We start from the raw sequence: 17817 nt of genomic DNA on the forward strand, positions 1-17817 counted from the left end.
TAGTGGGGGGAGGGGGGGCACCACCATTTTGTTTTAGCAATTTTCTTAGTCTGTTGCTTTGTTCAAGTGTATATATATATATATATATATATATATATATATATATATATATATATATATATATATATATATATATATATATATATATATATATATATATATAGGGTTAAACCCTATTTCGCCCCCTGCCATTTGGGGCGAATTCGAAAAACAACCCTGTAAAAAAAAAACACAGATTCCGTCCCTGCCATTTGTAGATTCCTTTATTTTGCCCCCTCGTTGAATTTGGTCAACAAAAATGATGATGTGGCGTGCTGTGTTGGAATTTTTTGATTTTTTTTATTGCTGACGTGGCTGCCAACTAGACTTTTTTAATTTTTTTAAATTTATTTATTTTTTAAATATTAATTTTTTTTTTGTTTTCACGTATTTGGCCAAATTAATTTTTATTATTATTATTAATTTTTATTATTATTATTATTATTAAATTATTAAGAATACAATTATTTCATATTTGTAAGTTTGAAACATTTAAATGTTAAGACATCAAAATTTATGCAAGAGGGAAGAGTTGATCCCAGGTTACCCACCTTATTACAAGTAACTATACCGCTAGGCCACAAGCTATATATGAATAATATCTCCACTTGTATTTATATGTTATATTGTAAAATATAAAAATTTAATTAAATATAAAATTGATATATTAATTAGATATATTTAATATTTACTTTCAATCATTAATAAGACATATTTCTATTTTCAGTTTATTATTAATAAATATTAAAATATATTTACTTTTTGGTTTAATATATTTAATATTAGTTTTATTTACGTTCAAATAAAGGGAAATATTAAGAAACTAAAATATATAAATCAAATATAAAAAACATAAAAAAAGACAAAGTGGTGAATAAATATTAAAATATTAAAATATATTTATTTCCAGTTTAATATAATAACGTTAATTATTTTTTAGTGTACTATAATAATAAACTAAAATTAAGCTGGAATTAATTTTACTGTAGCATTATTAACTTTTTAATTGTTTTTAAAATATTATTTATTATCTCTTAAAATTTTAATTGTTTTTAATATTTAAATTAAAAATAATTAATATATTATACGTAAAAGTATTATATTTAAATATTTCAGTTTATTATATTCACGTTCAATTAATAAACTGAAATTATATTTCAATTATTTTCAATTTATTATTATTTTATTATTTTTAGTATTTAAATAGTAAATATTAAAATTGTTTGTTTAATAACGTTTTTATATAATATATTTGAAAATGATATTTATTTATAGAAATAATACTTTCAGTTTAATATATGGTTAAATAATAAATTTGGGTTGAATAATACTTATGGTTGAAAATATACTTTCAGTTTAATATATGGTTGAATAATATCTATGTAAGATATAGATATTGATGCAGTTAATAGATAAGGAAATTAAATAGCTTAGTTGGCCAAGATATTGTAGTATGGTGTGGGAGGTCTTGGGTTCAAGCCTCACATGAGACAATTTTTTAAGAATTATTAAATATATATATTTTGAATGTTAACAATGTAATAATAATAGTAAATAAATAAAATTAAAATAAATAAAAAATAAAGGGTTACTATGTGGAATTAAAAAGAATAATAAAGGGTTACTATGTGGAATTAAAAAGAATTTAAAATAAAAAAATTAAATTCCACGTCAGCCTATAGCATTCCACGTCATAATATAATAATTAAAAAAATAGCGCCACATCATCATTTTTGTTGACCAAATTCAATGAGGGGGTAAAATAGAAGAATCTTCAAATGGCAGGGACGGAATCTGTGTTTTTTTTACAGGGTTGTTTTTCGAAAAATGGTAGAATATTTTAGTAGCAGTATTGTAATAATTTTGACAGGAACTAATGTTAACAGTATAGACATAAGAAGCAGAAAAATAGTAGAGTTTATTAGTAGCAGGAGGTGATAAGTTGTTGATTTTAGCTGATTGGTTTCATGTAACAGGGCTAGTATTTAAATAGAAGAAATGGAAATATTGGCAGGAACAATAGAAATTAGGGTATAGATTTTGGTAGTATTGTAGTACTAATTTACTGGAAAGCTAATGAGAGTATTAGTACTAAGTAGAAATAGCGGGATTCGTAACCGAAAATTAATTGGCCAGTGTCATACCCCAAAATTTTCCCATCTCATTTCACCTTTTAAAACTCATACCAAAGTTCAAAACTCAAAGACGAAGACCTCCTGAACTAGGGTTTTGAATTCTCTGAAGAAAATGAATGAATCAAGGCCTCCAATAGATTTCATATGGCTTATGATATTCCCAACTATCTCTATGGTGAAATACAAGCTTCAGTTCCAAGGATTGCTCAGTCAATTACTCAAAAAGTCAACCGTCGACTAGTTTGACCGAAAGGTCAACTATGGTCAAAGTACAGTCAAAATTCTTGATTTTTGGTAAACATCCTCATTTTGAAGTATCATTCATCATTTGATCAAGTATTGATCATGATTCATCAAGGAAAGTTCAGAAATCAACAAAAACCTAAAGTTTCTAAATTAGGGTTTTTTGACCTAAAGTCAACTAAACTTTGACCAGCCATAACTTTCACATGGAACATCATAAATTTCCCATCCAAATCTCATTTTTAAGGAAATTGAATTCTCTACAACTTTGTCTCTCACATGCCAAGTCTAAAAATGCTTCATTTGAGAGATATGGATCAAAAGATTATAGGTCCTTTTTGAAAGTCAACCAAAAGCAGTTTTTTGTCAAAGCCCGTATCATCAAGATAAAATATTCAAATGGAAAAAAGTTTCCAAAGTGGCTTGTAAAGGACATCTTGAGGTTTCCAAAAAGTCCTAGAACTCCTCCATATATTAAAAATTGAGGGAGATATGCTTTGTCAAAGTTGGACAATTTTAAGGGGAAAAATGTGAAATAAAAGGCTCCAAAATGAATTTTTTGCAAAGGGACCCAATATTTTTTGGCCCAAGCTTGATCCCCAAGGTATCCAAGGCCCCAAACATGATTGCCACGAATTTTTTATTTTCATTTGATTTTTTATGAATTATTAGTCAATTAAAAGTAATAAATAATTCATATAAATTATAGAAAATCAAATATTTGATTTGGAAACATATGAGAATCAAATCCAATCACCATTCACACAAAAATACCAATCAAATTTCGTGCATATCTTATTTGGAACAATTGAATCAAATATTGGACAAAAATAGAAAGATTATGAACCAAATTTCAATCAAATTTTCACAACTTGCAAATCAAGATTCAAGTGGATTCTCTCCATATTTGTTGACCTATTTTATTCATCTATAAGTACCTAATCACTCCAGATGCAAAGAGAGGATTTTTCTGGCCATAAGAACCTTAATTGAGTTCTTGAAAATTCAAAGAAAAGTCAAATTTGGATTCGATCTTGCAAGATAATTCAAGGGGTTTTGGTGATTCATAAACGTTCCTGGAATGTCCCTGGAGCTTTTCCATTCATTCCCAGATCCTGAGGTGGCCAGAACACACCCATATTACTCACGATTTGCTTTAAAAAAATTTGAGATCGAATTCATGCATAGACGCGTTTTTAATATGTTTTGATCATATATTCATGGTTAGAATGATGCTATGATGCTTCCTGGTTCGTTTAATTTAAGTTTAAGTGCAGGTTAAAGAATCCACCATTGTTAGGGTTCTTAAGTTTCAATTTGGGAATTATAAATCGAGACTAAATCGAACCAAATTAAGGGTGCAATCATACTCAGGAGGTTATTGCGATCCAATATATGGCCTTGCACTAAATTTATATCGTGTATTTCTTATTTTTGAAAATTGCAGTCCGTCGCTATAGGTAACAGCCACGACGCAAAACCGTTGGTATAGGTCTGTTCGTTCTATGAAGAAGATGAAGGGCAAGGCGCGCGAATTCTAGTTTTAAATTTTGAATCACTTACGTTTACTATATTATGTTTCTGGATTGGTTTTATTTCAACTAAATAGTGCAGCGCAGACGGTGGGGCGTTTTGCTGATCATCCCAAAGACACGAGTTCGAACCCTGGCCGGTGTAATTTTTTCTTTGTATTTTCTAGCTTGCAGATCCGGTGCATATGACCAAAGTGTGACCACAGTACGCCTGTTTCTAGTCACCACCAGATCGTTACCAACAAAGATCCAAAGGACAAAAGCGCATGCTTATTGTGGACCTTCAAAGGTCAGCCACACAGGATCAGAGCTAAGTGTTTTTACTTTTTTTTTAGTTTAATTACATAATTCTTTTTTTTATTTATTTTCTTCTTTTTTTCTTATTAATTATTTTTTCTAAAAATTCATATTAGCTAAATAGTGTTATATTTTGACAATTATTTATTTTTATCGAAAACTCAACTCTTTCCTAATTTTATCGATAATTGTTTTAGATACTAAAAATTCAAATTTTTGCCTCTACTTTTAATTAATTAATTAATTAGGATTTAATTCAATAATTATTTAATTATTATATTTAATCGAATATTCGACTTTCTTAAACTTTTGATAGTTATTTAAAATATTAAACTATTTATTTTACATAATTTGTTTAAATCAATTACTTTAATTAGTAATTGTTAAATAATCAATAGATCTTTAATGCACTAACCTTTCTCTTCTTTATTCTCGATTTTTCAGGGTTGATCAAGAATTTGATGAAGGCTCGAGGCATTGTCATTAATTTACCTCTCATTTTTCTTGCCCTTATTATTATTTTTCTGTTTTTTGCTTTCCCCTTCCCCGCAGGTGTTTATTGTAATAGCGTAGGATTTTATTCTTTCTGCCTTTTATCTTGCCTTAATGTTAATTGATGTGGTTAGTAACCCTAGGGAGTGCAACCGGAATTGAACCTAGAATCATTAATCTTATAAGATAAAATATCTGAATCTAATCACCTGATTATGCCACACACACACCTTTAGGGTAATCCCTCTTGTTGCCTTGTTGCCTTATTACTGTTGTCTGTTGCCTTTATTTGTTTAAAATAGTCAAGTCCCTCGATTTCGAGGATACCTAAAGCAAAGGTTGCCTAAATCATTTAAATCATCATATGAGATCCAGTCCCTCGAAGTTGCCTCGGTAAAACATGATGATTGTCCCAATTGCTAAGGTATCCTCGCATGTTACCTTAAATGACTATTATATCCTTCCCTTAGACTACCTGCCCTCTTTATGGCAGGGTCAGTCTTATGGTGAACGATAACTCCGATGACCCTTTAAATCCAATAAAAGGACTTCCTACCCTCCTATGGTATGGATAGCCCTGAAAAGCTAAAAGAACATTTTTTTCCAAAACTTAGGGTAGTTGCTACTAATTGCTTGCTCTGGTTTAAATTCAACTTTCCTCTTTCAAAAAACCTTCAAAAAGGCTACGCTTATTTTACTAGCTAAAGTCCTTATTCAAATTTTTTTTCTCAAATTTCTCAAACTTTTTGAAAACAGGTGAACTAAGCAATTAAGAGCCCATGGATAACCATGGATACAAAGGGTGCTTTACACCTTCCCTTTGTATAACCTACCCCCCGAACTCAAAATCTTTTAAAAGGGTCTTTTCCTGTTCTTTTAGCCTTTCTATAAATTGGATAAAATAAAAGTCGGTGGCGACTCTTGCTCACCGCAACATTGTTTGCTTAAATATAAAAAGTCAGTTCACCGTATTACAGCCGGTATAGTTGTATTGTCCGTGTAAGTACGGAACGTTTGTCATATATTTTGGTTGATTTGATGTGCCGCATATTTCCTGAAAAAATGTGAATTTTCAGGTGGTGTTGAATTTTTTTGAATTGCCTTTGATTATTGGCAAATAACAGGTTGTAGGCTTATGGCCAGTGTAGTTGTTATTGTTGTTGCTTTGCCGTTGTTGTTATGCTGTTGTTGATGATTGTTACTATCGTTGTTATGTTGTGGCACTTATAAGGATAAGGATGAAATTAGTAACCAAGTTCTAAAAGTTACCAAGAATTGTCAGCCCCTCTAAAGCACCCTCGGACATGATACATTCGCATCATGCAATGATACTTTAAGAAAGAACCTATCTGAGTTGTAGTATCGGGTAGCAACTAGGCCCTCAACATTTATCAAGAGTAGCCCCCCCCCCCCCCACCACGTCTTAAAGGCCAAGATGGGTTAAAGGGTAACTAAAGGTCCTTAAGCTCCGGCGCACCCAAAGGTATATACATAGACTTCCCTCATTTGAGCAAGGTGTGCATACGTCTATGGAGTCCTAACTTAAGTGTGAACTTTGTATTGACTCATCTCCCACATATGTGAAAGAGGTCGCCATGACTATGACACTCCTATCTTAAGTGTACTTGAATCCGGGTATAGGATTCGTCCTTCACTTAATTCCCAAGCAACCATGAAAAGTAAAACAAACAAAACAAGCATTAGTGATCTAAGCCCTAAGGTAAACCCCTCTTTAAAGAATCCCCAGCAGAGTCGTCAGTTCTGTAACTCGGTGAGAGAACTGACTTTTTTTTATTTCGCAAGCAATGTTGCGGTGAGCAAGAGTCGCCACCGACTTTTATTTTTTCTAATAACTCGGAAGGGCAAAAAGAATAGAAAAAGACCCTTTAAGAAAAGCGGGCTCGGGGGGTAGATTATGAAAAGGGAAGGTGTAAGCACCCTTTTCATTCGTAGTTGTCTACGGGCTCTTAATTTTCTTAGCTCATGTTTGGTTGTTTGTTTTGAAAATAAGTGTAAGCACTTTAGCTTAAAAGCGTAGCCTTAGTCTTTGAAAATAGAGGTGCGAAAAGCTTTTTAATTGATCTAGCAAATTAAGAACACTACCCTAAGTTTGGTATTTTTCTATGCTTTTTGCTCTTCTAAGAGAGATAGGGCTATCCTTACCATTCGGGGTAGGTAGTCCCATTGATTGGATGTACGGGACAATCGAAGGGTCATCGGAGGTCGTTGAAGGCAACAAGTAGAGGTATCTTTAGCAAATTCGAAGGGACAATCATCGTTTCGTAGGCAACCATTCGAGGGACTAGATCATATATTCGTAGGCAATATCGAGGGTCATCGAGGGACTTATGATCTTTGTGATGATTTTTTAATCTCCGGGACTTTTGCTAATGGGTACCTTTATATTCGAGGGACACGACCATTATTTATTCGTAAGGCAACCAAAAGGGGCGTACCCTAGAGGTGAGTGAGTGCAAGTGTGTTGGATTCAAATAATTAATCTTGAAAGTAGCGAGCTAACGTTCAGTTACTTTATCTTGCCATACACACCCTAATTAGCATACATCTAAGAAGTTTAAGTGGTGCATAAAGTAAAAGCGGAAAGTAAAAATCCTAAGCTATTACATGGCTTTGAGAGAGATACATAATAGGAGTTGCGGAAAATAAAACCCTAGTTAAAACTATTACAACTCAAGAGCAGTTACATAAGTAATTAAAATGCGGAAAATAATAAAGTATATACAAATCAAAAAATGAATTAAAAATGTCCACGAGAAAGTCTAAATGCTTCAAGATGGTAGTACCTCACAAAACAAAAAGGTGTTAGTATGGATATAGAAAATAACGAGGAGAAAATAGCAAAAGTATGGACAAATATTATCAAAAGGAGATCTAACAATCAAAATCATATTCTAAGAAGTAAAAGTCTTTTTTTATATCTTTGAACTAAATATAATATTCTAAACAAAGATGAAATTAATTAAATAAAATAAATATTTTTGTATTTTTTTAGATAATAGTAGAAAAAAATCTAACTAAAATAAAATATTTTTGGGTTTTTTAGATATCATATTTCAATTAGAAATTAAGAACAATGAACAAAATAAAAACTAAAAAAAGTAATAACAACAATTATTAAACAATGGGCTAGTTAAAAAGTCAAGGGAGGTGCATGGTCCAACAGAGGATAAGGGCGTTGGGCCCATCTGTCAATGGCCCAAACTAAATTAAAAACAAACAACTAGAGGGGGTGTAATGTCACAGGCGGGTGTGGTACAAACATAAAATCGGATTGGGCTTTTGAAAGGCAACAGGCCCAAGGATAATTTAACAACATGAGAACAAATCCTAGAGTGTAAAATCAAAAAATGGCCGTCCCACTCCTCTCATTTCCCACGGTTTCCCTCATTCTCTAATAATCAGTATTGGGTCTGTTTGGTAAAAATAACGGCTGACTGTTAAGCTAGCTGATAGTTTATAGCTTATGACTGATGGCTGATTACCGATGACTTATAGCTTATAGCGGATGGTTGAGACTGATAGCTTATAAGCTAATTGAAGTGTTTGGTAAAATTAGCGGTTCAATTAACTTATATATGTAAAATGACATAAAAGATATTTAATATATATTTATTTTATTTTAAATTAAAATAAATTATAAGGGTTAAAAATGGATTTTAATTAAAATAGTAAGGATAAAAAAGGAAGAAAAAATGATAAGCTATAAGACATAAGCTAAAACGCTATTTGAAATAGCGTTTGGAAAATAAGCTATAAGCTAGTAAAATAAGCTATAAGCTCGTGATAAAAAGAGCGTTACCAAACGGATCTAAATTATCATATGAACTTATAAGACATAAGACATAAGCTATAAGCTCGAAAACATGGCTTACCAAACAGAGCCAATTGTGTTTCCAATTTTCAACTCAACAAATACCAACAACAATCCTCAGTTTCAACATCTCTGCTATTCATTCTAACTCCCTAAACAAGTTAGCAAAACTCAAACCAGTAACACACGAACAAATGAATTGAGAACGATAAGAATGGTTATCTTCGGCGAGTGACCTTCTCCGAGAGCGATTTCGAAGTGGGTTCAGGTGCGCTTCGGAATTCCTGCTTTGATGTGTTGTTGACGTTGTTGATGCGCTGTGTTGTTGTATTTGCGGTGGCTTCATCGGAGGATGACGGTTGCAGGGAAGGGCTGAGTCGTCGAAGCACGGAGAGAGGGTGGTCATTGGAGGTCGTGATTCTCGAACGGTAGCCACGGCTAAGCTGCGGAGTTTGTCGGTATTGGGTCCGATTTGAATTTGCAACCTTTTTGTGAAACTGTGATGTCGGATGATGTTGAGTTGAGTCGCTACCGAACGTTCAGAATTGCGGTGTCAGAATGGTGGTTCTCTTCGCGTGGAGATGTCGCAGCTGAAGCTTATCGGTCCTCGTCAGAGCTCGTTGGCTGCGGCGGAGTTCTTTCCCTTCTTCTCTGCTTTTCTGTAAAAAAAGAACAACGCAGTGAATTTCTTGTAATGACTGTGGTTATGAGTTTATAAGATTCTTGGCAATTGGTTGTTATTAGAGTTTGCAGGTTTATGTTTGAATTGAAGTTTGTAAGGGATACCAAAGGTATGAGGTTTGTGTGGTGATGTAAATCACAGCAACATAAAAATGGTTTTGGTTAGTGTTATGAAAGAAAAATGATTTGAATGGCTATGGTGGTTTAGACATGATCCTCTGTGAATTAAATGATTTTAATGGATATGATGGTTTAGACATGATCCTGGAAATTCCCAGGGTTGACTTCAAAGAAAATGGTAATGTTAGAATTTTTTAATAAAAAAATGTTGTTAGAAGCTAGTACGATATTAGTAGAAGGCCAGAGAAAAAGTAGTAACAGTTAGGGAATATACATGTAGGTGAATGCATGAAAAATCATACGATGAGTATTTTGGCAAGTTTGCCAAGTGTCTAATTGTTAGATACTTTGCTATTTTAAAATATTTTATTAATAGTAATCTTACTATAATTATCTCTAATTATTTTTAAATATTTTAATTTATTAATTTTTAATAATTCAATAATTAATAATTCCTAAATAATTAATGATTTTTAATACACTTTTATGCTTTCAAGTATTTGTGTTCAATATTAAATATCTATCATATAAGAAAAGTCTACCATTTGAGCAATTCTTAGGCTATCCACATCAGCATCTCTTCCCTCAAAATTCCACATCAGCTTTGGCAGTTACACTTCTCATGTTGTTGCACTTACTAACTATCCTCTTTCTCTTCCCAAACGGTTCCTCTTCTTATTCTAAAACCGTTTCTAGATCGTTTCTCTTTCACACACTCGGCTCTCTCCATCTTTCTGAATGAAACTCCTTCCTCTCTCTTCGAGCCAAAACGGCGGCGCCTTCACTCTCCTTCTCTGGCGAACTGCTTGCCTTTTCTGTTTCAATTCATCTCCTTCTGCTTCGATTCCGGTCTGATGCATCTCCTCTAATGGTCTTCCGCCTCCGTTCATTTTCTTCGTTCGCGTTTGAAACCGTGGTGTTCGATTTTGTACGTTTGATGATGAATGTTGGGTTGAAACAACTCTAAATCGGCAAAGCTGGGTGAGATCTTTCCGAGTTTATGTTGTTTTCTCTTTAATCTCTCTTCTTCTCTCTCAAACTTTCTGAAGGGTTTGTGAAATTGAAAATCATGAATAGCTTTTGGGTTTCTTGATGTTTGTGATTTCACTGTGTTTGATGTTTGTGGTTCTTTAACGTGAACAATGGTATTTCTCTCACTTTTCTTCATATTTTGAAGGATTTGTATTTTGAAGATGATGATTTTGTTCAACCAAAGTTTAAATTGAATGGAACTCTAACCATCTTCTTTGGCTTTTAGGAGATTCATCCAATCTGCACAATCTTCTTACAAGGTACTTAACATGGACTTTACTTAATATTGGAACTCTAACCTTTTCGCTCTCATTGCTAAATCGATTTCACCATCACCACATCTGTCGAATTTTTCATGCTTTAAGTTTTCAAAATTCATCATTTTTTGGTTTACAGTGCACTAAAACGTGAACTCAAGAACAAGCAGAAAGAAGAGATTTTCCAGACAATGGAAGAGGAGAAATCCAAAAAGGTAACTCTCATTCCATTTATCAATAATAACTTTGATCAATTGATAATCTAACCTTCGATTAGTGGTGAAATTTTGTTTCTGTTTTGTGAAATTCAGTTTCCGTGTGTTGATTTTAGTTTCTGAAAATTTATATTTTATATATAGTGTAAACAATTGGCACTGTTAGTTACCCTTGATTGGTGGTGAAACATCTCCAATTATTGAAGAAGCCGAGTATTAAAAGGCTTGAACTATCAGTGACTGGGGTTCTTGGTTTCCGTACCGTACATCAGGTAAACTGTAAACTGCAATGTCGGCATGTTTCATTCACGGCACTAACCTTTTTGTAGTATTTTGATTTTGTTTATGCTTTGAATTTCATGGTGACGGTTCGTTTAGATTTGGGTTTCTCCAATTAAGCTAACGGAAGAATTGGCACTGCTGTTGAATTACGTATAAGGTTCAATGTTCCTTCCGTTCATACCAATGCATATCGTCTAATCAATAGTGAGGATGATAGGTAAGAGATGAATGTTTCCTTTTGTCAACTGTAATTGAATTTGTTTCAAAACAACTTCTTTTAGCATTGTTTGGATAATTTTCTTACCTGTAGATTTAAAGTATATTATATATACATAGGTTATGTGTCTCTTAAATTGTAGTATTTATGGTTACTTTATATTTGCAGCTTGGAAATGGAATACTTACTGGATTCGACCGTATTCAAAAGTGGCCCTTCAAAGTGGTAATATCTCTTTCGTGCCTTTGGAATCAAACATACTATGAGTGATTGATTATTACACTATATTTGCAGCCTGCAAATGGAATACTCATTATGGTTTATGACGCAGACTCCTGCACGAATACACGGATTGAGGATTGTTATATAGTGTTCGGGGATGACTATGTGGCTGTGAAGAGCGGTTGGGACGAGTATGGTATAGCTTATGGAATACCGACTAAGCAGCTGGTGGTTAGAAGACTCACTTGTATTTCTCCAACCAGTGCTGTTAGTTCTACTGTTTGTGAATACAATGTTAGTTTTTATGGGAATTTCCCTTTCAATTTACATGTTTGAATATTGAAGGTTAGGGCAGGAGTAGAGGTGGCAGTAATCGATGCTGTTGTGAGTAGTATTCGTGTGCCATTGAGGAGGCTTTTTGGTGGTGCTTCAAATACCATTACCACTGATATAACAGTTAAGATCTTATATAAATTTTGACAAATGCTTATGAAGAATATAATATTTTTACAATAAGTCAGGTTATTATATATGCATATCCCGATTGTTTCTTCAGCTGAAGCAGCTGAATTGGCTTCTAAGTACTATAAAAAAGGATTCAAAACCTTAAAGTTGAAAGTAGGAAAGAATCTGAATGCAGATATAGAAGTGCTTCCAGCCATACGTGTTGCTCACCCTGACTGTCAGTTTATTCTTGATGCTAACGAAGTGTATAACTCCGACGAATCAGTGGAAGTTCTCGAGAAATTACATTGTTAAGACCCAAGGATTATCGCTGTCGAACTAGAAAATGCACATATGCACCTTTATTGAATTATCTTTGCTAATAGAAACTTTGTTTGTTTTGTTTTATTACAGAAATGGGGTTAACACCTATTTTATTTGAGCAACCAGTTCACAGAGATGATTGGGATGGTCTTGGATATGTGAGTGTAACATAGCAAGAGAAAAATATGGAGTATCTGTTGCAGCTGATGAGAGTTGCAGAAGTTTAGTTGATGTTTACAAAATAGTTGAAGGGAATATTGTAGATTTGATTAACATTAAGCTTGCTAAAGTTGGAGTTATAGGTGCAATGGATATGATTAAAAAAGCAAGTTCAGCAGGATTGCATTTGATGATTGGTGGTATGGTTGAGACAAGACTTGCTACGGGATTTACTGGTCATCTTGCTGCTGGCCTTGGATGCTTTAAGTAAGTACTATTGTTATTGCATTCCATCATAAAACTTCAATTTTGACACAATACATGCTATAATGTATAGCAGCATGTTTGGTAGTTTTAGAATTTATAGAATCAAGATCATATGATCAATAATTGCATATCCTGGACCTACTGAATTATCATTTTGATTCATTGGTATTGCAGGAAGCACATATATATATGCAGAGGAAAATGGTCGTTTTTCATGGAGACCTCTGCCAAATCTGCAACCAATGTTAATGATGTATTTTATGATATTGGTGAGTCAATTCCTATAATATATATTTTAGGAGAACATTAATTTAAGACATTACTTCTATAGACATTAACTTTGCTACTACCCCTATTGATAAGAACTGGGTTCCTCCTCTAGGTGGTGCTTCAATGCAATTGTCTCAAGAAATGAAGCATTATCTATCAAACAATTTTCAAGATCAAATGTGTACATTTGGGTATTCAAGTTATGGTTTTCGGATGTGAAGAATGTGCTACAATCAGTGTGATTTACGCTTCATTACATTGCTGACTTGGATATCCTTACAAGGTTAGTCCATAAGTCTTTATTAGGCACTTTCCGTTTGGTGTATCAACTACAAAATCAATATTTTTGTTACATTTTCTACTTCCCTGCATTTGTGTGCTAGCACATTTCGGTATTTTATAGAATTTTATTTTTGGTGCTTTTGTCTTTCATCCATTGGTTTGACATACAATTGCAGCCATCTTCATGTAAACCCTGCAACAAATGAATTGAAGCTGAAATTGTTGTAACATGAGTGTATTTGGAAATTTAATTTAGCTATCTCAAATCCATCAATGGATGGTCCTTCACTTTGCAAGACATTTACCAATTTTGTTTCATTGCTTGATTGCTTGATTTCTATAGCTTCCATTAGCATTTGTATAGAGATATAGGACAAAATACATTAATTAATTAATTACCTACTTTTACATTTTAATTGAGAAGGGTGGAAATGATCATGAAATCTATGAATCTGAACGCACTATCTGGCACACAAGTATGCTGCTTTAAATTGTATCATTATATGCGGAAATGAATTTTCAATTTGTCTAATTCTTCTGTTTTGCAGGGTTTCATTTTCGATTCTTAATTTTCATTTCACGGTTTGAATTTCATTTTTGTTTCGTTTTCTTTTATCGTGTTCTATTTTGTATACTGTTTCTTTTTCCTCTAACAATGGATTCAGGATCTTTGAGTTCTCCAGCCATCAAGTCTCATTCACGCTTTCCTCTCCAAGAACAATTTCTCCAGAGAAAAAGTTCCCGAGAGAATGTAAGACCATTTTTCCAATTTGCAAATCTTTGATTTTTTTATACAACCAAGCAAGTAGTAACACTCTGATCTTTGATTTGTTTGTCACCAGTTGGACAGATTCATTCTGAATAGATCAGCGATGGATTTCGATTACGCGTACTACATGTTGACAGAAGGGGCTAAAGGTAAGGAAAATCCAGTTGCGTGCTCCCCTTCTAGAGAAGCTTACAGGAAGCAACTTGCAGAATCCTTGAATATGAACCGGACCAGAATTCTGGCTTTCAAGAACCAACCACCTACGCCAGTTGATTTGATCCCTCATGACATTTCTTCATCAACTTATCAACAAGATAAAACCATCAAGCCCAGACGTGTTATTCCTCAGGTGCATTACTGGATTTTGATTGGTATTTCATGTATATTTTATCTTTATCAATTTGGTTGAATGAACAACAGAAACAGCAAATTTGATTTGAAACTTTTTTGAAGTTGGGTTTTTGAAATTCTGTGGATCTGAGTTATTGTCTTATATCCTAAATGTTTGTGGTTTTTGAAATCATGTGAATCTGAGATGTTTGAATCAGAGTTGTTTAATTAATTCTTATTTCCTGAAATCATGTGAATTTGAGTTTTTTTCTTAAAACCAAATCAATGCAAGTTAAAATCTCCTGACCATGTTAGCCTTATGTGTTGATATCTTTTTTCCTGTTGATTTATGTGTGTATCTTAATTATTAACCTTAGCACTAGAACCATAATGTCACAATTTAATTTATTCGTAACAGGTGAGCTTAGGCGGTCAAGAAATAATCGAAGGTTGTTCGTTGGTCGCACTGAGAGTACTCCTCGCAACTAATATGGAAATTGTACAAAAGTATGACCTCAACATACTCAAGTCTTTAGGTGTTGAGGCTCCACACGGTGTTGCAAATGACATTGTTGTATTTCGCACCTTGATCGTTCTGTGTAGTCGCGCTGTCCACCTGAGAGCACAATCGTGGCATGGACGACGTCATGACTATCACTGTAGCAACTGCTATGATGTTGATTGTTAAAGGAACTGATAGCCTTAAGTATTTTGACGGCAATAGCAGCAAACTCAAAATATTAATACAAGGGTCTATGTGTTTCAGCAAGTGTAATTTAATAACATATGATGTAGTATATTTCTTTTATCATCTTAGTTCTTACAACTTTTCTTGGGTAATCTGATCTTTGTATGCTTCCTATGTGTTGGAATAATGCACCAAAAATAGCCTTTATGTGTGAATTAATTTTCTTTATGAAATTCATGCAATGATGCAAGTGTGCCACTTCTTTTCTCTCTCTGTCTCTCTCTCTCTCTCTCTCTCTCATCAATTTACTTCATCTATAAAATTGTGAAACTTCCCGTACTATTCATTATGTCACCAAATGCCAATTTGCAAGCATATATATCTATATATATATATATATATATATATATATATATATATATATATATATATATATATATGGATTTGTCCACTATGCATTATGGTTGATTAGGTTACTTGATCAAGTTTGAATATTTTAATTTACTTGATTTGAAATAACATAAATGAAAAGAGTAATCTGGTGCTTTAATTGTGTATTTAAATAAAATTATTATCACACGTTTTAAGTTACCATTAATTTTATATATTATATTAATTTTTACAGAAAATTAAGGATAAAGCTAACATGTGCCCTTGGGGCACAGGTTAACAAACCTAAATATAATAAATTTGTATTGGAAAACGTAATAAACACATTAATTATAAATTTTTTATGAAAACAATGCACAATTTCTTTAGAAAAATTTCTACATTTAACTCTTAACATGTGCTATAAGGGCACATGTTAGCATGACCCAAAAATTAATTACATTAAATTGAGTATTAATAAGAGTATTGAAAATGAAATCATATTTGTTTAAATATTCTTATTTCTTTCTTATTTATAAAATTTAAACTTTTAATCGGACAACTTCATCAATGATCTATATATATATATATATATATATATATATATATATATATATATATATATATATATATATATATATATATATATATATATATATATATATATATATATAATAATTGAATATTAAAAATAAACTTTAACCGGGTCAATTCCATCCAAAATACGAAATAATATATTACGGATACATACGAGTACTTATATAGTACGCGTATATGGTTCTGATATTAACACATTTAATTAAATATTAAATAATAACAAGATTAAGTTTCCTATTGATTTAAATATTTTTATAGCTAATTCCATAATATGTTTAATTTTTAAATTAATTTTAATCAATTAATATTAACGGGAAAATGAAGTTAGTGATCAAAATATAGAATATTAATGAAAAAATTAAATTACTGATCAAAATATTGAATTTTAACGGAAACATGAAGTTGCTGGTCAAAATATTGAATAATAACAGAAACATGAATTTACTAATAACGGGAACATGTAGTTACTGATAAATTATTGAATATTAACAAGATCATGAAGTTACTTATCAAAATATTAATATTAGCGGAAACATGAAGTTACTAATAAAAATATTGAATATTAACGAGAACATGAAGTTACTTATCAAAATATTGAATATTAACAGGAACATGAAGTTATTGATCAAAATGTTAATATTAACGGGAACATGAAGTTATTGATCAAAATATTAATAATCACGGAAACATGAATTTACTAATAACAGGAACATGAAGTTACTGATAAAAATATTGAATATTAACATGAACATGAAGTTACTGATCAAAATATTAAATTTTTTTAATATTAGTATTTTTATAATTTTACTCATTTTAACCAAAATTTAATCTTTTACTAGGCCTATTAATCCTACTCTATTAACTGAAGGAACAAAATTAGGTTGCCAACTCTCTTTTGGACATGAAGCTTACCATCTAATGCCAAACTATTATTTCATCTTATTAACTTATTTATTTTAACCTAACCCTGGGCCCAAACTGTTCAAATTTTTTTTTCTTTTACAAACATATTTTATTATTATATTAACCTATCCCCTCAAAATTTAATTTTCCCTATCATCTTTAATTTTTCTCAACCACAATGCGCGAACACGACGGGTACCCGTGCGAACGCACGGGTAAGACACTAGTTTTTTATACATTTCTAGACTTTTCAATATCTATATTCAATATTCAATATTTTTTTCTCATAAATAACCAAACTAATAATGACTCAAACCTTCCTATGGAATTCCAAATGCTTATCAAATATTCCAATAAATTAATTTCGCGCCACTTCAACGATAACACCTTGAAACTCACCCTTTGAATTCAATTCTCTCTTCTCCCAATCCATGCTCTCTTACAAATTCCTTCTCTTTTCCCCATCTAATATCTCTTTTCCCGTCCCTATTCTTTTCATCATTAATTTCTTCCTCAATTCATATTGTACAATGGAATGGTCACCTTGCCATAATTATAAGACATAATTTCTTTTCTAATTCGTGACTTGTCGGAATTCTCAAATTCGTAACACTTATGTAAATTCTTAGTTTGGCCTCTCTCTTATGACTCTATAACTATAGCTTCATACTAATTAGACCTGACAATTAAACAACACTCCTTTCATCTAAAATCTTCATTAAATATTATATCTTCAACAGTTGACATTACTAGCTTTTCATTTAGATACTACGTTAAAATAATGCTTTAAGAACACTCCTTTAAGAGTGTTCTCTTTTA

The 17817-nt window shown here is 32.1% G+C and overlaps 2 protein-coding genes, 1 long non-coding RNA gene and 1 pseudogene across 4 annotated transcripts; all 4 read left to right on the forward strand.

The window, feature by feature from the left end:
• The first annotated feature begins 9986 nt into the window (after positions 1 to 9986).
• On the forward strand, positions 9987 to 11684 carry LOC131599183 (uncharacterized). 2 transcript variants are annotated; one of them, XR_009282619.1, is made up of 6 exons: positions 9987 to 10352; positions 10630 to 10663; positions 10800 to 10875; positions 11020 to 11147; positions 11254 to 11374; positions 11543 to 11684. It is a non-coding gene; the product is annotated as an uncharacterized LOC131599183 (long non-coding RNA). The 2 variants fall into 2 exon arrangements; XR_009282618.1 differs by having other exon boundaries at positions 9987 to 10663.
• A 5-nt stretch (positions 11685 to 11689) lies between these two features.
• LOC131597255 (L-Ala-D/L-amino acid epimerase-like) lies at positions 11690 to 12355 on the forward strand. The gene is made up of 3 exons (XM_058869962.1): positions 11690 to 11890; positions 11942 to 12020; positions 12153 to 12355. The coding sequence occupies exons 1-3, from the start codon at positions 11690 to 11692 to the stop codon at positions 12353 to 12355; spliced, it is 483 nt and encodes a 160-aa protein (XP_058725945.1).
• A 101-nt stretch (positions 12356 to 12456) lies between these two features.
• LOC131599182 (L-Ala-D/L-amino acid epimerase-like) lies at positions 12457 to 12794 on the forward strand (annotated as a pseudogene).
• A 1075-nt stretch (positions 12795 to 13869) lies between these two features.
• Positions 13870 to 14594, forward strand: LOC131599184 (cell division cycle 20.1, cofactor of APC complex-like). Its single transcript, XM_058871624.1, has 2 exons — positions 13870 to 14093; positions 14185 to 14594. The coding sequence occupies exons 1-2, from the start codon at positions 13998 to 14000 to the stop codon at positions 14518 to 14520; spliced, it is 432 nt and encodes a 143-aa protein (XP_058727607.1). The 5' UTR covers positions 13870 to 13997; the 3' UTR covers positions 14521 to 14594.
• Positions 14595 to 17817: the final 3223 nt, after the last annotated feature.

This window comes from Vicia villosa, linkage group LG4, assembly GCF_029867415.1.
Source record: "Vicia villosa cultivar HV-30 ecotype Madison, WI linkage group LG4, Vvil1.0, whole genome shotgun sequence".
Lineage (NCBI taxonomy): Eukaryota > Viridiplantae > Streptophyta > Magnoliopsida > Fabales > Fabaceae > Vicia > Vicia villosa.